Source organism: Delphinapterus leucas, chromosome 6, assembly GCF_059928025.1.
Source record: "Delphinapterus leucas isolate spDelLeu-1000000601 "Yukka" chromosome 6, BTC_Dleu_Yukka2, whole genome shotgun sequence".
NCBI classification, from domain to species: domain Eukaryota; kingdom Metazoa; phylum Chordata; class Mammalia; order Artiodactyla; family Monodontidae; genus Delphinapterus; species Delphinapterus leucas.
Genome location: NC_143134.1, coordinates 50221525 through 50244586, shown reverse-complemented (window position 1 = coordinate 50244586; position 23062 = coordinate 50221525). Strand labels below are relative to the sequence as shown.

Sequence of the window (23062 nt, the reverse complement as noted above, 5' to 3'; positions counted from 1 at the left end):
ATATGTACATATAAAAATATATGTGATATATAAATATTATGTATTGTATGTTCACATATATATCAATGCATTAGTTTTTTGTTCTTCTACTACACTTTGATCATCCTGGATTATTGGGGTTTTTATTAGAAGGTCACTTGTTAGTTCAGGACCTCATTATTTCTTTCCTGAACTATTTCAGTAGTCTACTAACTGATCCCCGACCTCCAATCTTGCTCCCTCTCAGATTCATCCACCACAGTGTTGCCAGAGTGCCTTATGTGAAATGTGATTCTGTATCATTCTCCACTTAACAGTGGTTCCCCATGACCTACAAGATAAAGTTTAAGAATCTTTGTGTGGCATTCTAGTCCCTCCATAATCTGACCTGTACATTGTCAGCCTCCTCTCCTACCCCTCAGCATCTCTATCCTTACATTCTAAGAAGAATAATAATAATCTACCAGTGGTACCTCACACCTCACCCTCTTATCATACATCAAAGGATTGTTTCATGCTCAATCCTTTGCTCCTATTATTTGTTCCCTTTTCTTGAATGTTCTTTTCTCTGTTACTTACTTTACTAACTTCTCATTTTTTAAGATCTAGCTCAGGTATCCTTTCATATCCAACATAGTAACCCTAATTTCTCTCCCTGACCTATTTCTGGGCTGGGCTAAGTGAGTGATCCCCTCCGTTATCAGAACACACGGCATAAATGTATTGACCACATTACTTTACCACTTTCTACTTAGGTGTTTGTCTTTTCCCTTAAGCTATACATCCTCCAGGACAGGGACTGTGTCTTGTTCACTTTGGTAACCTCTTTCATCAACACAATGCCTGGGAAAATAAACATTCAATAAGTCTTTGTGGAATGAATTAAACAGTCCTGTATTTTATTTATACTTTTTTAAATAATTATTTTTTTTTGGCTGCACCGTGCAGCTTGTGGGATTTTTAGTTCCCCATCCAGGGACTGAACCCAGGCCCTCAGCAGTGAGAGCATGGAGTCCTAACAGCTGGACAGCCAGGGAATTCCCAGTCCTGTATTTTAGAAGGGAAAGATTTGTAGAATGAATTAAAGGTGAGAGTTGGGCTCTAGTCACTTCTTTGGGCCCTCTAGTTCTTAAGATACACAAATGCACTCTTATCTACAGAGAGAGCTGGATTAGTTAGCAACAGTTTTATTACTTTTTAGGGGATTCCTACCTTCGATTTATGATTTCCAGTAAAGAGGTGGATTCTTATCTACATCTGCATTCTCAGCAGTCCCTTGACTCAAGATTGTGGATAATCTGCTCCTTAAGATGTGGAGGATTATCAAGTTATTTTGACTTTCTGGTCCATACTTATCTCTGCCCCCAGCTTTATTCCTTCTGGCCCATTTTATTAATTTCTTAGATGTTACCTGGTTTCTTCCATTTATGGCACCTGTGTGTAATCCAGCTAGGCCACCTTTTGCCTTGTAGGCGTTCTGGTTAACATAACACTTAAACTGTAAATGTGTTTGTACATGTCTGACTTTGTTAGTACTTGCTCCAACCCTTCAGTTTTCAAATAAACTTTTAAAAGGTTTGCATAATTCATTCTAAATTTAAAGGCATCCTTTGATACTGGTTTAGGTACAGTTATGTTCTTGCTAGATATTAATGGTGGTCCTGTAATCCAACAGCTTCTTCAAGTTCATCATATTTTTGCACTTTTTAAGTCCTTAAAGTTCTAATTTGCTAAAAGTTACATTGTCTCAAAGTTAACTAAGTAAAATCAATTAACAGTTATTTGGCTATTCTACAAAAATCTTCATTATTCCTAGATGCTGAGTTATCAGTTTCTGTGACAATCTGGATAATGCAGAAAAAATCCTCATAATACGCTTACACTTTTGACCAATTCTAGACGGGCTTCTTTGCTCTGAAATCTTTATTTAGTCTTTGTAAGTAATTTTTAAAGGTGAAATAATCTCGTAACAGAGAATTTTCGTTATAATAAGATGTCATCACTTTTTTAAACTGCTGGAGGATTTAATCCTATTATGTTAAGTATTTGTTAGACTTCGCCCCTACAGTAGTTTTACTTTATTGCTGGATCAGGTAACTTTGTTATATGGGTTCTAAAAATACTTAGGTTTAAATATGCGTACTATCCTATATTTTAGGAGGAAAGGAATTGTTACAATTTTTGCTAACTAGAAGCAGTGAGAAATAGCTCTATTGAAAGTTGTTATATGGTTAGAATTCGGCTACAATCTGCATCATTATTAAAGCAGAGCACTATTGGCAGATGCCATGCTACTTTTCAGAAAAGCCTGATTTCTCCTGGAATCCATCCTGATTTCTCCTTTCTCAAGCTGAAGTGCCAACCATTAAATATTTACTTAATTGTTGCTTTTTAAAATGCTCCTTCTGTATGAGAAAGGGAAAGTAATGGAAAAGGCGTTGTAGCTCTAGGTGAAGGCAACAAGATAATAGTAGCCTATATTCTCATTCAATATAGGATATTATTTTTATTATTCTTTTACCTAAAGATTTACTTCTAACATATGGTTGAGTAATTAGTTTTTGATAAGGTAATTGTTGACTAAGAAAATTTATTCTCACCACAAATTAATTTTTGTATGTTTCATATTGAAGGTCCCTCAAAGTAAATGGTGTTTATTGGTCCACTTAACTCAGGCCTCTACTGTACTCTTCACTATATTCTGTTAAATTCTAAAAAGAGCAGTGTTACTATTTTAAGACACGACAAAACCTTTCATGGTGTAGGAATACAAAATAAGTGATTGTCTATGCAGAACTCCTGAGCGTTTTGAAATCTGGTTAATTCTCAGCTTTACCCAGTGCAGCTTAGGTTTAGACTTTCTCAGGTCTGCTAAATTAGTTACCATTTGTCCATCTGCTTCCAGCTTCCAAAATTTTATTACTATTGTTTCATCTCCTATTTTCCTCATTGCTGGGAGTTTGACCTTTAAAAATTCTTTTTACTATAATTTTAGTGGAGTTTGGGGGGTGGGTCAGGTTAGGGTTAGATGTGCATGTTCAACCTACCATCTTTGTCAAAAAATTACCAGTTATAAACTTACCCAGAATTTCTGAAGTGTTTTAATCACCTTGAATGTACTTCATTTTATGGGTGTGTGTGTGTGTGTGTGTGTGTGTATGTGTGTGTGTGTTGCCTCAAGTGACCATTCTCATGTATTGTCATTAACTGTGCAAATTATCAGTCAGCATCTAGGAGGTTACCCCTTCCTACTTTTTAAAAATTTTCCTTAAAGTAGTTAAAGTTATTTTAAAGTCTCCAATTAACTTATTATTTTAATTGTGTACTTTTTATGTACAACCTGGTGTGTACTTAATGTGGTAAATTCAAGCAATACAAAAGTGTATAAAGTAAAAATCATCTCCTTTCTCCTCATACGCATCCCATTCTTCAGAGGTAATCATTGTTTACATTTTGATATGTATAGCCTTTTAGACTTTTTTCTATACACGGCATATATATATATATATTTAATGTATATACATTTAATTGAGTGATACAGTTCTTCTGAGCTTGAGTCTTTTCATTTAACTGTATATAATGAACATTCTTCCATATGAGGATGTATATACTTCATTCTAAGAAGTATAGCGTAGTAGCCAATGTCAGGGCTTTAAAGCCAGACTAAGAATGCTCCCTGGCACATATTTAAGTACTTACAAAAACTATTAGCTGTAGTCATGTTGATATTCTTGTTAAATAGTATTAGCTGTATCCACATGGACATTAGGTTGTTTCTAATTTTTCACTACCAAGAACAATGCTGCAGTAAATAACCTTGATACATATATGTTTGTTAATTTGTATATTTCTATAGGCTAAATTTCTAGAAGTGAAATTTTGAATAGGAAGTTACTTATGTATACAATTTTGATTATTTTTGAAAATTTCTTTCCAGAAATGGTTGTACCAGTTTATACATCCAGCAGCAGTATGTGAAAGTGCTTCCTCACCAGTGCTAATTACTTCTCTGACACTTCACTGTTCTCAAAGGCCTGAATTTGTAGTACTACCATGATCCACGAGGTGGAGCTAATTTTCTGGACATCTGCATGCTCAGACAAGGCTTAAGGAACACAGTTTACAAAGTACAGTCACATTTCTCCCCAGGAAGGATTTTTGGGCATTATTGCTCACTACAAATTATTCCTTCAATTTTAGAGTACAGTATCTTCCCAAAGATTGGTAAAACGGAATATCATGTGCTTACCAATACAGCATATCACAGACATCTAAATATCTAACAGCTACAATGTGATAAATATGTATCATAATAGAAGTATGCATAAAATGCTGCAGGATCATTGGATTACTGTCCTAAACTTCAAATGAATTCATTGCAATTTACTCTATAATTTATATGCTGCTTTCAAGAGTAGTAAAAACATAAAATACAACCCTTTTCTTTGGTTTGTCTGTAGGATACTTCTTCCTACTCATAGTTCCAAGGCCCAGGTTAGAAGCTTTTATTCTCTGATTATGTCAGGTAAAATAGAATTTATAAAGACAGAATAGTTTTGTTTTAGGGCACGGGTTCTGCAACCCGAATGCCAGGATTCAAATCTGAGCTGTGCTGTTTTACTGGCTGATCTCAGACGTGCTACTTGACCTTGCTGTACCTTAGTTTCCTCATCTTTAAAGTGGAGATAATAACAGTACCTACCTTCCTTTTAGGGTTACTGTGAAGGTTAGATGAATGGAGCGTGTGTGTATGTGTGTGTGTGTGTGTGTGTGTGTGTGTGTGTGTGTATGACTCAGAATAGCATGCAATTTAAAAATTGCACATAAATGTTAGTTATTAGCTGTTATTATCAATGCTATTAATTAATTTTTTTTAGTTTTTTTTAAAACAGCTTTACAGGGGCTTTCCTGGTGGCGCAGTGGTTGAGAGTCCGCCTGCCGATGCAGGGGACATGGGTTCGTGCCCCGGTCCGGGAAGATCCCACATGCCGTGGAGCGGCTTGGCCCGTGAGCCATGGCCGCTGAGCCTGCACGTCCGGAGCCTGTGCTCTGCAACGGGAGAGGCCACAACATGAGAGGCCCACGTACCACAAAAAAAAAAAAACAAAAACCCATCTTTACAAAGGTTTAATTGACATACAATACAGTAAACATATTTAAAGTACATAATTTGATAAGTTTTGACATATGCATCCACCTGTGAAACCATTACCACAATCAAGAGAGTAAACATACCCAGCGATCCCCAAAATCTCCTAATACCCTTTTGCAGCCTCTCCCTCCCACTCCTACCTGCTTCACTCTCCCATCCTCAAGTAACCGATGATCTTGTTTCTGTCACTGTTGATTAATTTACATTTTCTAGAATTTTATATAAACAGAATCATAACTATGTACACATTTTTCCCTGGTCCTTCACTCAGCATAATTATTTTAAGATTTATCCATATATTTGCACATGTTACCAGTTTGCTCCTGTTCATTGCTGAGTAGTATTCCACTGTGAAGATAAACCACAGTTTATTTATTCATTCTTCTTTGTCTGACTTGGATTAATTTTTTTTTTTTTTTTTTTTTTTGCGGTATGTGGGCCTCTCACTGTTGTGGCCTCTCCCGTTATGGAGCACAGGCTGTGGACACGCAGGCTCAGCAGCCATGGCTCACGGGCCCAGCCGCTCCGCAGCATGTGGGATCTTCCCGGACCGGGACACGAACCCGTGTCCCCTGCATCAGCAGGCAGACTCTCATCCACTGCGCCACCAGGGAAGCCCTGACTTGGATTAATTTTTAATGATTCCATTTTATCTTCTTTATTGGTCTTTCAGTTATAATTCTTTGTTTTGTTATTTTAGTGGTTGCTTTAGGATATTGTGTATATCTTTAACTTATCACAGTCTACCTTCATGTTATATTATACCTCATTATGTATAGTATAAGAACCTTGGCAATGACATGCTTCTACTTCTCCCTTCCTGGTCTTTGTGGTATTGTCATCACATGTTTTCCTTTTACATATTTTATAAGGTAATAACTACATAGCTATTTTTTTCACACACATACACTGTATTATATTTTTACAAGAGATAAATAAACTGACACCAAGCATTGTATATGGATGACCACAACAAAAGCAACAATGATTGCAATTACCGAACACAAAACACACTCATACTATGTCATAATATTGACATTCAGTCCAGTAATCCTCCACTGTAACAGCTCCTTTACTTTGCAGTGAAAATTGGTTTGTATATTTTTTGCCTCTGAGTCGTTGTGGGATTTTTTTTCTTTAATTCAAACAGAAAGTCAGAAAATTATAATCATCCTCATCAGTTCACTCAGTCCCATGTAATTAATTTTTTTTTTCATCTTGATCTTTTGTTAGCACTTTTATGAATTCATCAGTTTTCCATTAGGGTTCTGAAAATGCTTATTCATTCGGTTCAGCAGTACAGTCAGTTACCAGAAACCTGCACTTCTCAGAGTCTTTTCCATGAATTCCTTGAAGATGAAACCCTTTTATAGGAACATTTTTGCAGAAGCATCAGAGTGCACCCAGAACTGTCTGTAAATGACAGAAGACTTAAAAATGACCACGGTTAAAGATTCGATGAAAGTTCATAATAATGCAATTGACAAGGAAATTTAGTTATTTCTGAGATATCCATTTTGCATAGCTATTATTTTTGACAGTCAATTATATTTTTAAAAGATTACTAATAAGGAGCAAAATCTTACTATTTACGCATGTAGTTACCATTTCTGCTGTTCTTCAGTCCTTAATGTAGATTCCAGATTTCCATGTGAGATCTTTCTCTTTCTGCTTGAAGGACTTTAAACATTTCTTGTAGTTATGGTCTGCTGTTGATGAATGCTTTCAGCTTTTGTATGTCTGAGAATGCCTATTTGCCTTCATTTTCAAAGGATATTTTTGCTGGGTATAGTCAAGGTTGACAGATTTTGTCTTTCAGTACTTTAGAGATGTTGATCCACTGTCTTCGCACTTACATTGTTTCTGATTAGAAATCTGCTTTTTTTAAACATTTTTATTGGAGTATAATTGCTTTACAATGGTGTGTTAGTTTCTGCTTTATAACAAAGTGAATCACTTATACATATACATTTATCCCCATATCTCTTCCCTCTTTCGTCTCCCTCCCTCCCACCCTCCCTATCCCACCCTTCTAGCTGGTCGCAAAGCACTGAGCTGATCTCCCTGTGCTATGCAACTGCTTCCCACTAGCTATCTATTTTACATTTGTTAGTGTATATATGTCCATATATACACTACCACTCTCTCACTTTGTCCCAGCTTAACCTTCCCCCTCCCTGTGTCCTCAAGTCCATTCTCTGGTAGGTCTGCATCTTTATTCCCATCTTGCCCCTAGGTTCTTTGTGACGATTTTTTTTTTTTTTTTTAGATTCCATATATGTATTAGCATACGGTATTTGTTTTTCTCTTTCTGACTTACTTCACTCTGTATGACAGACTCTAGGTTCATCCACCTCACTACAAATAACTCAATTTTGTTTCTTTTTATGGCCGAGTAATATTCCATTGTATATATGTGCCACATCTTCTTCATCCATTCATCTGTCGATGGACACTTAGGTTGCTTCCATGTCCTGGCTATTGTAAATAGAGCTGCAATGAACATTTTGGTACATGACTCCTTTTGAATTATGGTTTTCTCAGGGTATATATGCCCAGTAGTGGGATTGCTGGGTCATATGGTAGTTCTATTTTTAGTTTTTTAAGGACCCTCCATACTGTTCTCCATAGTGGCTGTATCAATTTACATTCCCACCAATAGTGTATGAGGGTTCCCTTTTCTCCACACCCTCTCCAGCATTTATTGTTTGTAGATTTTTTGATCATGGCCATTCTGACAGGTGTGAGATGATATCTCATTGTAGTTTTGATTTGCATTTCTAATGATTAATGATGTTGAGCATTCTTTCATGTGTTTGTTGGCAATCTGTATATCTTCTTTGGAGAAATGTCTATTTAGGTCTTCTGCCCATTTTTGGATTGGGTTGTTTGTTTTTTTGATATTGAGCTGCATAAGCTGCTTAAATTTTGGAGCTTAATCCTTTGTCGGTTGCTTCATTTGCAAATATTTTTGTTTTTATTTCCATTTTTCTAGGAGGTGGGTCAGAAAGGATCTTGCTGTGATCTGTATCATAGAGTGTTCTGCCTATGTTTTCCTCTAAGAGTTTTATAGTGTCTGGCCTTATATTTAGGTCTTTAATCCATTTTGAGTTTATTTTTGTGTATGGTGTTGAGTGTTCTAATTTCATTCTTTTACATATAACTGTCCAGTTTGCCCAGTACTACTTATTGAAGAGGCTTTCTTTTCTCCATTGTATATTCTTGCCTCCTTTATCACAGATAAGGTGACCATATGTAATGCTATTAATTTATAAACTGAAACTTTAATAACTTTCCTGGAGATTTTCCCAAAACATATTTGGAAAGTATTTTCCCCAGGATGTACAAGATAATATATTTAGTTTATCAGCTGGTATCTGAGTTTCAAATGGCATATTTACATTGCTGTTTTGTAGCTTCTCAATATACATACAATGAAGAAGAATGAATCATTACTTATTGTTCAATTTGGGGATTGGTTAAACTATTTATTCGTATGGTGGTATTATCTTCAGACCAGGCACTTCAGCACCATCTGAAACTTGTTAGAAATAAAACTTCTTGGACTCTACCCCAGACCTACTAAACATGAAACCTTGGGAATAGGGCTTAGCAAATTGTGTTTCAACAAACCCTCCTGATGATTCTGATGCATGCTAAAGTTTGATAACCACTGCTTTAGGAAATAATTAAGAACTTACATTGTGTTTAGTGTACAGGCCAAGGATTACTCATTATACCATCTGACTTTATGGACATTACTCTGTTGAAACAAACTTCTTCATAGTCCTTTTTATTTTCTTTAGAAATGGTGAGGCTTTAGGCAATAATTTAACTTTTACATATTTAGAGAATTTTTATTGTATATATTTTAAATGCCTCTAGTAGATAGAATAATCAGACGTTGTCTGCATAGCTGTAAAGAAACTTTCCTGCCAAAATTTAAAACATTTTGTTGAATGAAAATTGATAAATTGGGTGAAGCTTGAAGCTAAAAGTTAGTTTAAAACATTAAACTTATATGTACTCATTTTAGCATACCAGTTTAGCAATATTTGATATATTAGTTTATCACTTACTGCTATAGTGATGTGCGAAAAGTAGGTGAGAGAGAGACTGAATGTAAAAAGATGAAGTTTAATAGGACTCCAAAACTACTTAAAATTGAAGCAGGAAAAAAAAAAAAAATTGAAGCAGGAATGGGGGAGGAGAAAGTGCTGTATCTTACTAAAATATGTGAAAATGTTAGAGGGGGTTTAGATAACTGCTCAATGTGAATTCATGTGATACAGCCTCCAGAACAGCTGGAATCCTAGATTGCATTAACAAAAGATGAATATATGGACTATGAGAAGTGATAGTCTGCTTGGAATCCTGTTTCTTGGCATCATACTTTAAAAGGAATGAAGAAGAACTGGAGTAAGAGTAGAATGAACAGAATGATAACAAGACTGAAACTATGCCACATAAGGAACACTTGAAGGTACTGAACGCTCGAAGGTACCGGGATATTTAGCTTGCCTCAGAAGGACCCCAAGTGCTAGAAAGGAAAGAATCCTACCTTCCAGCAAAAGTACCTTGGTGTTTATTTTTGCCCCTCCTCTCTAATTTTATTTCCTATCTGCTACTTTTTCACCTCTAAAATCAGTAGGTCTGCTGACTTGGGAGCCTTGCAGCCAGAGGAGTCACTAGCTTGTGCCTTGTTGTACACTGATCATGAGAGAAGATTAGGGTAGCTACCTGTTCTGGAAAATGGTGATTGGACCCTTCTCCAGGGTCAGAACTGCTTCTCAGAGTATAAAAGCCAAGATTGCTCTGTTAAGCCTTGATTCAAGAGAACATTTTATGATAGAGAGGTAAAAGAGTCAGATGACCTTACTGACAAGTGAGGAGAAAGGTGGTTATGGTGGTACTCAGCCCTTTAGTGCTGGAAGAAGAGCCTAGTTCCCTTACTCCACTGGCTGGCTATAGCTGAGAGTATCAAAAAGCAATAGTGTCCTTTCTACAACATCCCAAGTCTTTTGTAACAGTCCGTACTCATTTCTTCTTTCCCCCTTGTAAGGGGAAAGAGGCCTGAATTTATAGTGGAAATTTTTGGGTACTTGTCTTACTAGAGCATAAATTTCTTGAAGGAAAATATCTTATTCATCTCTATAATTCCTCCGTTACCTGTTAAAGTGCCTTGCTGATGTGATACTTTCTATGTAAAAGCCTCCTGAACTCTTTTCACCCATCTAGTTGTCATAGTACTTCATATATAGCTTAGTTGCAGTACTTATGTTGCATTGTAACTTTTTGCTTTTGTTCACCTAACAGATTGTACACCCTTCTAGGATAGAGTGGCAACTGTCTTGTTCATTTTGATATCCCCAGCACCTATTATAGTATCTGGCACATAATAGGTACTCACTAAACTTGGAAGAAATAAATTATGTAGAACTATGATCACATCAAATACTCAGAGTTTGAGGATAGCTCTAAAATAACCCTCATTTTATGAACGTGTCCTTTTCCCTCTCCTTTCGTCTCTTCATTGTTGATCTTTCTAAAATGATTAGACCCTTTTTATGGCCTGCTTTGTACCTCCAGTGTGATAACTGATCAGCTTCCCCTGTCTATGACCTTGTCCTCTCCTATAATATTAAATCTAAGGATAGATTTGGTAACAAGCCCTATATTTTACCCTACTTTAGGACTGCCCACATCTGTACATTGCCTCTCATGAGAAGCTCAGATATTAATCCACCAACTGAGAAATCACAAAATAGAGGAGTTCACTAGGGCCCTGATCTCTTCTCTTTTTAGCAACAGTGATATGGGAGGAGGTTTTATGAAGCTTGGGAATTTGCTAAGATATATGGGAGCTCTGTCCTAACTAATCCAGCTGGCCAGCTGTATAGCTGGGAGACATTGACCAGATATGTCTTCCAGCTCAATCTGATGGCAACTTGGAGCATGGATTTGAGGGGAGAAGGAGGGAGGAATCTCCCAGGTTTCTGACTTGGATGGTAAGTGTATGGTGAAGGGCTTTCAAACATAATAGGCAATACAGAGGGGTACAGACTTTGAGGGGGAAGACTGATGCATTTAATTATGGATAGGCTGTGTATTAGGATGTCATGAAACGTGCCCACATGAATATATGTAGTAAACAATTGGATAAAACAATCTGAAAATTAGGAAAAAGGTCAAATTTAAGAGTTTTTAAACCACAAGAATGAGCGGGATTTCCTTGGATATAATGTAGCATTAGAAGTCAATGAAGAGCAGAATCCAGAATTTAAATGAAGAAAGGGAAAGTTACGAAGAGAAGACAAAGAAGGAATAATCTGAGAGTAAGAAAAACCAGAAAAGCCCAACCCCCAAGCAACAAAAAACATAAGCGGAAAAAAAATTGGAAGAAGAAAGGATGTATCAATAGTGTCAAATATTACAGAGTAAGATAACTTGAAACTGCCCCTTGGATTTGATAATTAAGGAGTCATATAATCTTACTGTGAACAATTTCATTGGAATGTCAGGAGGAGAAGCCTCATTGCAGTGTCGTAAGGTCTAATAGCAAGATGAGGAGCTGGAAACAGCATGTGTAGGAAATTCTCTTAAGTTTAGAAGAGGAAAGATAAGATGGTAGTTAAATGCCTATAAAGCCTAGGATGCAGGCCTTCTTCTTAATCCCTTAATGCCTGATCAATCTCCCAAGAGGACAACTTCTCAGACAGCCACACAAGGAACTAGGACTTTTTTAGAAACCTAGGCCATGGCAGATTCAGCAGATACTAGCTTTCCTGCTACTTCACATATGTTATATAATATTTACGAGCATGTAAGCCTCCTGTGAGGATATTCCAGATCATGTATGCTGCAAGCTCATATTCTTTCTCTTTGCTTCCCATCCAAAAAACTATTGCCATAAATTACTGAATGGTAACATCATTATAGGGCTAATCTTAATCTGTCTATAGTGTATTTTTCAAAAAAACTTAATCATATACAAACTTTGTTATTAGTGAAACAAAAAGATCTCTCCCCTTCCCCTTACAACTAATCATGCTGCATCAGTATGCTCTGAGACCATTGTTGATCATCTGAACTGATCAGTAAAGTTGTTAATGCATCCAAAGCCTTAGAGTGAACCAAATGTTTCCCATTTGTTCTGAGTGTTCACTGGCTGGGAATTCATGACCTCTGGGTATTTACTATCCTTGTACAGTAGCTTTCAGCTTTTTACTATGAGTACTGGTGGTGGGGACCTTGACAAGGTTTTCTCTGTATAGGGATTGTCCTCAGTGAATTTGGGAAAAATGTTTTCAGACCAGAAAGCAGAAAAGCTGTCTGCTGACCTGGTTCTCTGACTTTGCCATCACCTTTGTGTACTCGTAACTCACTTCCCACCCAAGCAAGTATACAAGTGGAAGTCCATAGCCTCCGTGTAATTAGGGGCTGTATTCTGACTATCTACCTCCACTCCCTAATGTTATTGCTGCTCTAGCCGGTACTTGGCAAAACCGTAGAGCTTATAGGAGGATATATAGAACACAGGCTGACCAATGGGTTTTAGCCTCTGGACTCTAACTATTGGCTCCCCCATTTTCTTAGAACTCTTCTTCCTAAAGTCCTTCTAAATGCCAGCTTCTTACCAGGAACACCCTTAGGAATCTCTTATTCTCTCCATCTTTGCTGGGCATTGTCTTAGTAAGCTTCCTTTGTTTCTCTAGAATGCTAAGATCTAACTGACTTTAATGAAGAAACTGTACAGATTGGATCAAGCACAAATTTATTCTGCTTTCTCTACCTGGGGCCCTGGGAGCACAGGACTGCAGCCATCTCACTAGTTCAGGAAAATAGCCCTGGGCCTCCAAATCTCAATTTCTGTTACACTGAAAATCCTGTTTTTCTAAAATAATCATGATCCACCTCTACTAATGGTCCCTTTATGCAGCTAAAGTGTCCAATTTCATCCATCTGTATGGGCCATGGATTTTTGCCCTTTTAATCATGTCTTTTACATATATTAAGTGCAACATGGCAGTTTCTTCCTCAATTTTCTTTTTATTTATTTGTTTTTCAGTACCACAATGTCCTCGATTACCCAAGCCAGAAACCTGGGAGTCATACTTGACTTCTCCCCCTCTGACCCTCACCAAAATCCTCACCTCACTCTGGCTCTTAAATGTTTCAAATGAAAATCCTCTACCTTACATCCTAATTGCCACGTGGCAGTCTTCCTCTTTCATTTGGATTACTTTGACAACCTCCTAACTGGTCTTATTGCCTCCACTCTTACTTCTCTTTTATTCTCCAGATCAGAAATGCAAGTTGATAATTTTATTCCTCTGCTTAAAATTCTTCAGTAATCTTTGCCCTTAGGAAAGAATCCAAACTTTTATAACATGTGTCTTATAAGGTCTCTCATAACCTGCCTCATCTTTGTGCCACTTTTTCACTTCACATTCTCTGCCTCAGAACTCTTTCGGTTTTCTGTGCTACCATATTCATCCTCACTTTCATATTTCTGTACTTATAATGCTTTGACTTTCAACTCCTTCTATATTTTGACCAAGTAACTCCTATTCATCCATTCTTTATAATGCAGCTTAAATATTACTTCTTTAGAGGAAAATTTCCTGAATTCCTGAACTAGATTAATTGTCCTTACTGGGTGCTGCTATAGCACCCTTTACTTTCATATGGTAGCACTTAGTACATTTTAATTGTTAAATCTCTAGACTTTAAGCTCTGTGAGGGAAGTAACCCTGCCATCTTGTTTGCTGTTATGAGCTATTCAGAGATGAAATGAAATTTCATGGGAGCTTATGTTTCCCGTCACCAGTGTGTGCATGCGTAGGTTGAATAGCTCCAAGTTGGAAGTGAAATAGAGAACCATTGGAGAGTCTTTCAGTCCTTTCCAGTCAGGGGATTGTTCTTTCCAAATAGTCAAACATACATATATATATAGCTGTTTTGAAAGACCGTGTAAGTCAATGTAAATGAATTTCACCTAATTGAAAATACTGAATATTTAATGACTAATGGCATTTAGAGAACCTAAGAGATATTTCTGATTTAGAGTACTGTATCTTAAGTTCTTGAAACTAATGTTAAATTTTTTATCTCTTATAGGTGAAATGAATCAGAAGTACAAGGAGCTAAAAAAAAGGGAGGAAAATATGGACAGTAAGTGATAATCTTATAGATGTGAAAATATATTCTCAGTTGTTCATTTATACTGAATCAGAGATCTCATTTTGAGAAGATATAATGACTAATAATAGTGCAGAAGTGTGGACATTCAAAGCATTTGCCTTGAAGTATTACTAAATATCTATCATAGTTTAGATGGGTAGAGAATTCTAGAAAGATTTTGTACATGTGTATGTATGTGTATGACTGTATGTTAGGGATAGATTCTAAAGCTAATACGTACATTTATAGTCTGTATAGTCTAGACCACTCATTGATTGTTGAATGTTCTCTTTCACATGCTTCACCTTTAATATCTTTCACCTTTTTTTAAGCTTTTCATAGTACTTATCTCATTATTTATTAGCCCTCACCTCTGATTTTGTTTCTTGGTTCTATTACTAACTGAAGCTTTAGTAGCCTTCTATTGTACCTTCTTATTCACTTTTTTTAAAAATCTGAAAAAAAATCTGAATTTGACTTTGTAAATAGATCTTCACTTAAACTCATGTTGTACATTCATAAGTTTATCAAAATTGACTATATTAACGGTTACTGGTTTCCTTTTTAAATTATTATTTTTTAAAAATCTGACATTTTTATAGGTCTGAGGCCAATTGTTACCTTCATAGAAACATGTTATAAAGCAGTAATTACCAACTCTGGCTTAACGATATCCCAAGATTTCTTTTAAATCTCAGCAAGTACCAAAAATTATCTCAGAATTAATTTGTTGTTTCATGCTAATAGTAAAATTATTTTAGGTTAATTTTTGGAAGATCCATAGAAATATTTTAAGAATGTAAGTAAGAGCAAATTATGTACTAGTTCTATGTTAGAGAAGAAAAGGGAGGATTTCTTAGAATATTTATTTGTAACAATAAATTACTAAACTTGCTTAGTTGAGACTAATTTGGCATTATAAAATACTCAATTTGCAGGTAAAAGTAGTTAGTAATATTTTCCGAAGTAAAGTTAGTGGCTAATTATAGATGTTAATTGTAGGTGTATCAGTGAGATCCTAGTGTAAAAACATAGGATTTATTCTCATCTCCATTTTATCGACTGTTACTTCTGAGCCTGAATTTATAAATTTTTAGTTTATTTATATTAAGGTCGTAACAAACTTTAAAAGCCTGAAAGTATGTAGAAATGTTCTTATTGAGTAGTTTAATTACCCTTGGGTTAATAAAAAATTAAACAGTGATAGTTTAAAATTTGCCTTGAATTTCTAAAAAGTACTTTTCACACCTACAAATCAGAGCTTATGTAGTGTTTAGCTATATCAACAGTAGCATCTCATCATATTTTTCAATTGGCAGCCTTTATTGAGACTTTTGAGGAAACTAAGAACCAGGAACTGGAAAGGAAGGCACAGATAGAAGCCAACATTGTTGCACTCTTGGAGCACTGTAGTCGAGTAAGTACCATGTACCTGTCTTAGTGTCTTCATTATTTTTACTGTGATTACCTTTCTAAATACAACTCAAAAACTGCAGTGGTTCACTATTATGTAGGAGTACAGGATACCTAATTAGTATCTTGATTCCTCAACAAACATTTATTGAGCAGCTACTATTGTGTGGTACCATAGGAGGAAAAATGCATGGTCTCTTTTCAGTATTCTAAGTGTTTTAAAAATCCAGTCAGTTCTTAAAATAGAATAGTTGAATTTTTTCTACAGTAAAATAAAGCAAATGTAAAAGAAACAATTCTGAATTTTAATTTAACCTCTCCTTATTGAGAAAGCCACTTTGAATCTCACTGTATTCTTTTATAAAATATATATATAATGAATGATGTATTTCAAAAAAGAATACCCCTTCAAAACATCCAGTCCTTTAGCAGCATTTTCAAGAGTTTTATTGGAAAGTTAAATCAGTGGAATTTTTTCCACTTTCATGTCTCTGCAAATACAGAATATAAATCGTATGAAACAGATATCCTCTATCACCAATCAAGAGCTGAAGATGATGCAGGATGATCTCAATTTTAAATCTACTGAAATGCAGAAATCACAAAGTACGGCTAGGAATCTGACTTCAGGTGAGGAAACAACCTAGATTTTAATATCCTTTTTTTCTGTAACAAACTGGAACTTTTAAAATCTAATGTTATTCTCTTTGATTTTTTTTGAAAGACTGAGCATATAATTTATGACTGCCTATTGCTGCAGTCATTCATAGGCTCAGAATTTTTTGTGACTTTTCATATCAACTTAATAATAATTCATTGGGATATTCTCACTCATTTAACATTTATTGAGTATTTGCTTTATGCCTTTGCTGTAACTTGAGTATACAGGGATTAAAAAAAAAAAATCCAGTCTGTTTCCTCAAGAAACTTGCAATCTGGTGGAATGACAAACAAACAATTGAAGTGTAATGAAACAGTGTTAAGATAGAAGGATAAGGAGCAATGGACGTGCACAGGGCTCATATCCACTGTGGTCTTGGGTAGTTAGGAGAGAGGTATCCTAGAGGTGGTAATGTTTTAATTATAGTTTCAGCCATTATGACTAACATGAGACTAGAGTAGCATTGTCCAAAAGAAATGTAATGCCAGCCACATATATATTTTGAATTGCCTAGTAGCCACATTAAAAAAATAAAAAGAGACAGGTGAATTTTAATAATATATTATATTTAACCCAGTGTATTCAAAATATTATCATTTCAACATGTAGTCAATATAAAATGATCAATGAGATTTTACAGTTACAGCCCATCTCAATTTGGACTGGACACATTCCAGTGCTCAAAAGTCATATGTGGCTAGTGGCTGCCATTTGGATAGTGCAGGTAGGGATTAGAAACAAATATAATTGAGCTTAAAGAGCCTAGGATAAAGTCAAGTCAAAATTTGTATAGTGTCTTTGGTTTTTTGAAGTGGTGGATTCTAACTATGATGGTGTATGGTGACTTTGAATTAGCTATGTTTATTTATCTACTGGAAATTACTCTGGCAGTTTGTGAGATCATGGAGAAGGAAGACGCTATTTGCTAACTTAAAAATGTTCAAAGATTCCCAAAATGGAATAGTTTCCGTAATATCCCTTTATCTGGAATCCCCAAATCTAAAAAAGCTCTTTACAGCAAAACCTAACCTGACCTGAACTGACATGAGGCTTTTTAATTATCCTACCTAGTGTGACTGTTCATACTTTTTGCTGCAGAAGTATATTGATCTACTTGATGTCGGGTGCTGCCTCAGACCCTGTCATGGGAGTTATATAATAATCAGTATATACACTATATTACTTTTCTAAAATTCAAAGAATTCTACATTCTAAAACACAACTGCCTAGGAGTTTTATATAAAGGATTGTGAATCCATAAATGCATATTGAACGCTATTAATATGCAGTTGAATTTAAATTGATGATATAGGTGGAAAATTGTCATTCTGTACATTTATTTTATCTGCCCAGATTTGCTTACAGTTTGTTTGCCATAGTTTTATTTGTATATCTGAATTATATTCCACGTAAGTGGAGCATTCTAAATTTGATTTATACCTACTGTTGGTTTAACTATGAGTATTTTTTTAATTGCAATAAAAAACACACGAAATTTACCATCCTATCTGTAAGTGTACAGTATAGTAGTGTTAACTATCTACACATTGTTAATGCAACAGATCTCTAGAACATATTCATCTTGCAAAATTGAAACTTATACCATTGAACAGCAGCTCCCCATTTCCTCCTCTTGAGCTCCTGCTAACCACACTCTACTTTATATTTCTAAAAGTTTGACTATTTTAGATACCTCATATAAGTGGGATCAGGCAATATTTGCCTTTTTGTGACCAGTTTAGTTCATATCATAATGTCCTCAAGGTTCATCTGTGTTGTGACACGTGACAGGATTTATTTTTAAGGCTGAATAATATTCTGTAGTATGTACATACCACATTTTCATTATTCGTTCATTTGTTGGTGGACATTTAGGTTATTTCCACCTCTAGGCTATTGTGAAATCCTGCTGCAGTGAACATAAGTGTGCGAATATCTCTTCAAGATCCCATTTTCAATTATTTTGGATGTATACAACTATGAGTGTTTTTACATCTTTATTTTCTTTTTTCTATAAGCTGAAGAATTTTATGTTTAATTATTTCATCTAAGAAACTTCTGTTTTGTGTTTTAGACCATAGTTTTAAATTTTTCATTTTCTAAGGTCAATATTAATTCAACAAGTTTTTGCCTCCTTTAAGCTGCCTTTGTATAATGGCTGTCGAGAAACATACATATTTTAAAAGGGTAAATATCAATACCAGGAAATGAATTCAATAATCAGGACTTTGTATTCCTTTCATACTTTTATACTTTGTGTTTACATTTCTTTTAAAAACCTAGTCTTCTCCAGAGATGTAGAATTAAAAAAGAATGAGAACTGGCTTCAATGGAGATAAAAATCTGGTTTGTTACTATGATAAGGATTTTACTGAAAGTTTCCCTTTTAAAGTTTGAATTATCTGACCCCCTACAATTAATTTCATTTAGTCAGTTATTTTTAAGTGTTAATTTAAGCCAAGCATATAAATTGTTTTTCCTCTCTTAATACCATCCCCCACAAGAAACTTTTTCTATCTGGAAATCACCATAAGAGGTTTATAATATTCTGGTTCATCTTTCAGAGATAATGAATTTTACATTCCCCTTTTGTGAACTGCCTCCATTTGACCCTTGAAGTTAAAATTGGAACTCACCTGATTTTCTTAGTGTACTCTGTGCTTCTTAATGGAGCAATATCACTCCCAAGGGGGCAAAATTACTTCTTGGGGGGAGGGTAAAAAAAATTTTAGATACTAACTATAAAGGTGTGTGGCCCTCCAAAAGGTCACTGTACATAAACAGATATACATCTGTAATATAAAAAATTCATGGGGGGTGACTGGGAAAACAATAGTCTACAAAAGGCTCCTTAGGGGGACAGTAATGAAAAAAAAGAAGGTTAAGATACACTGATAAACTGCATGAGTAAAGAGACAAGGAACCTGTCAGCAATAGTTTTTATTTATATTTTTGGAAAGGAAACTCCAGGGAATAAACAAATGCGCTGAGGGCAGAATATTTCAGGAACATTTCCCCAGGTCAAAGTGGTTCCTTCTGAGATTTTGCTACTATGTACACACTACTTGGTAAACTTTGCAACTTCATAGCATATCAGAAGGAACTAGTCTGCATCCTCTTCCTGTCTGTTCTCTTGGAGAAGCTTTTAGCTTTTCATGGGGTCCTGCGGTTAAAGGAAGATAAACTTTACCCTGTACCAACCAACCGTTTTCTCCTTTTCTCTAGAAAAAGCAGTATATATAGTTTAAAAATGTATTTCCCTAATATATCTTTAAATTAAACTTGTAGTTAGATTTATATAACTTTTCACCGAACAGCCAAAATATACAAAGTAAGTACATTTCCTATTTAGAGCATTGAAACACCATAAGCTTCAGTGACTTTGATTCAGCACTTTGATTCTCAACTTAACTATTTCCACCCCTAGTAGAAATATTAATCCAATAAAACAAAACCCTCTCAACATTTCAGTCCATATATTGATATATCTTTTAAAATAACATATAGTCAATGTGGTTGAGTCTTAAGACTCTTTAAAGAGACAGAAGGAAATGTTCACATTTAATTATACCAACTTAGGACAAATTTGGTTGGTAACAACCTCCTTTCTTAAATCAATGTCTTTTGAAGCTTTTTTTTTTTTACTATTTGGTATTTTATACTCTATGTGATTTTTGTTATATTCATAAGTAGAGAGTTGCTCGATTCTTGAACATGACATTTTTATTATAATGTCACCTTCCAGGTATATTTTAATCTTTCTGATTTCATAGGTAGAAGAGGAAGGTTTAATAATTAGCAGCTTTGTATTGATTTTTCCATTAGAGAATCTTTATAGGTAATAAAACTTAAGTTTATTAAGTCCAAGTAAATTTTGCTAAATCTTACATGAAGAAACCAACTTACTCATTGCCTGCCCTGTATAAGAGAGACATCCTGGTAAGAAGGAGTGCCAAAAATCTATGTATAAACTCTAACCAAATCCTAATCTGACTACTGAAATGTGTATGCATTGAGTAGGCTTTATGGGACCTAGGAAAAAGCAGCAGCTAGAAGTTGAAAGAACTGAGTACAGAGATTTAAGATGCTACCCACTCCAAAGGAGAAAAGTTTAGAGATTTATTTAGTTCAGCAAAGTTAATTGCTTATTTATAATATATATCAGCACTTTTCAAAGGAGCAGAATGCAAAGTCTCTACAACATGTCATTTAAAATGTCCATTATACCATAAAAATTTACATTTAGTAAATTTACTAAATGTAAATTTACTAAATTTACATTTAGTAAAAATGAAGAAAGAAGAAAATGTGAGTCAAGGGGAAAGGCACTCACTACACACTGAACCTGAGATAATCCAGACGTTGAAATGAAAAGAAAAAGGACTTTAAAAGTTTATAAACATATTTAAGGGCTTGAGGGAAAATAAAATCATAAAAAATGAACAGATTGGAGAATCCCACAAAGAAATGGAAATTACAAAGAAGAACCAGGTGAAAATTCTAGAGTTGAAAATATAACTAAAATGAAAAATTCACTGACCTGAATAGAAGATTGAAGACAGCAGAAAAAAAGAATCAGTGAACTTAAAGATAAATAAATAGAAATTATCTAATCTGAAGAAGAAAAAAGAATGAACAGAGCCTAAATGACCTGTGGGACAGTTTCAAGCAGTCTAATTTACATGTAATTGGAGTCCCAGAAGGAGAGGAGGGACAGAGAATGGGGGAGAAAAGATAGTTGAAATAATGGCTGAAAATTTTCTGAAAATTTGATGAAAAACTTAATTGTACAGATCTAAGAAGCTCTTTGAACCCCAAACAGGGTTAATGTAAAAATTCCGTACCTAAGCACATCATCATCGGACTGCTGAAATGCAGCAATAAAGAGAAAACAATAAAAGGAGCCAGAGAAAAATATTATGTATACACAGGGTACAATATATCCCACTATGAGATTAAATTTTATTATAAAAATCATTGTGAATTTTGTATTTTACTCTGAAATACGTTACTTTAATATAAAAATCTTCTACCCCTAAATCTGAGTAATTTAAGGAAGATGTTCATATTTGGCTTTTGACACTCTGAAATACCACTATTTTTTTGAGGGTATTCATATTCCTACTTTAAGCTAGAGGAAAAGTGAAGGTAAAATGTTATGACAATGCATCACTGTATGCCTCTACAAATAAGTAGCTACAGGATGTATTGGGTTATTCCCATGCCTATCCCTGGGAACACAGAAGAGAAGAAACTGGCCAAGGCACGTTTGAATCCAGATTTCTTCATCTAAATATACAGGATATATATTTCAGTTCCATTTTAGTATCTGTTTTTGAGTTAGCTGAAATCAGATTTTATTTTGGTATCTATAAGGAAAGCAGAATAAAGGATGGAGCCTGGGGAAAGAAGCCTGAAGTAGCAAAATTGACCAAGTGTTAACTGTTCCTCTTCCCACAACTCACTGTTGCTCATTGGGGCATCTTTGGATCATAAAGTAACATTTGCTATTGTAAAATATGAACCTTTCATAAAGGTGATAACAATATCACTCAGCACCAAAGCTTGACTGGCTGTTGACCTTGGGCAGTAATTACCTTTCTAAGCTTTAGTTTCCTCATATAATAAAATTTACCCTCGCCCAGGGCTATTACGAAAAGTAAATCAGATAATATATAAAGCCAGGCACATTCCAGGTTCTCAGTAATGTTGGTTTCCTCTTAAACCTTTCTTTCTCTTTAAAAAAGAGACCTTTAAAGCCAGCATCACAAAGTTAAGAAGTCTCTGAAATAGAGAAGGTAGGTATTATATAATCCTACCAGAATGGAATATTTTTAAAAATACTGTTTTCTGATTATAAATGGAATTCATATTCATTATAGAGGATTTAGGAGATATAAGCAAGCATAAATAAAAACTAAAAATACAATCCCACTATCAAAAGTTTATTACTATTAAAATTTTGGTATCTTTTTAGTCTTTTTTCCGTATTTTATCACATCTTGGAAAAAAATAAAAAGCCTTTTCCGAGTATTCTCTGCCCAGCTATTATCCCTCTCTTTCAAAGGTTTCACAGTCAAATTTCTTAAAACCTTCCTCTCACTCTTGATTCCATTTCTTTCTGTGAAATCTATTCTCAGAAGATACATCCAGTTCTCCTGGTCAGTAAATTCAACACATATTTTGCCATCTTTTTCTTTTAATCTCTAAGTAATATTCTGTACTACAAACCACTTCTTTATTCTTGAAATATCTTTTCACCATGACTTCTGATTTTTCTCTTATTTCTTTGGTCATTTCTTATTCTATATGGATCCTTCATGTTAACTTATTCTTTAAAAATTTGGTATTCTTATAGGTGCAGTCATGAATCCTTTTCTGTTGATGATTTGAACCACTCCCATTGCTTCAGGCGCCATCTCTATGCTGGTGGTTTCAGAATCTGTATCTTCAGAGCTCACATTTTTCCCTCTGGGTTTTAGACCCATATTTCCATATATGGACATCTTTACTTATCTCTGTTTGGATGTTTCTGAGGTATCTCAAACTCAACAAATCCTAAATCGACTTCAGTGTATCATAAATCCCTCCAACAGACAAAAATTTATACGTCCCCCTGCCTACCCTCCCATACACTCATTTATTCAAGTTGGAAATGGGATTCCGCATTTTCT

General features: G+C 35.0%; 1 protein-coding gene across 3 annotated transcripts in view; it reads left to right on the top strand.

Annotated features, from left to right (window-relative positions):
* Positions 1-23062, top strand: part of IFT74 (intraflagellar transport 74) — a 96312-nt gene that overhangs the window by 46903 nt on the left and 26347 nt on the right. For all 3 annotated transcript variants that reach the window (XM_022551699.2, XM_089913119.1, XM_022551700.2), the window contains 3 exons: positions 14252-14305; positions 15634-15731; positions 16231-16357. In XM_022551699.2, coding sequence (XP_022407407.1) covers positions 14252-14305; positions 15634-15731; positions 16231-16357 — 279 coding nt within the window. The remainder of the gene's footprint in view (positions 1-14251; positions 14306-15633; positions 15732-16230; positions 16358-23062) is intronic.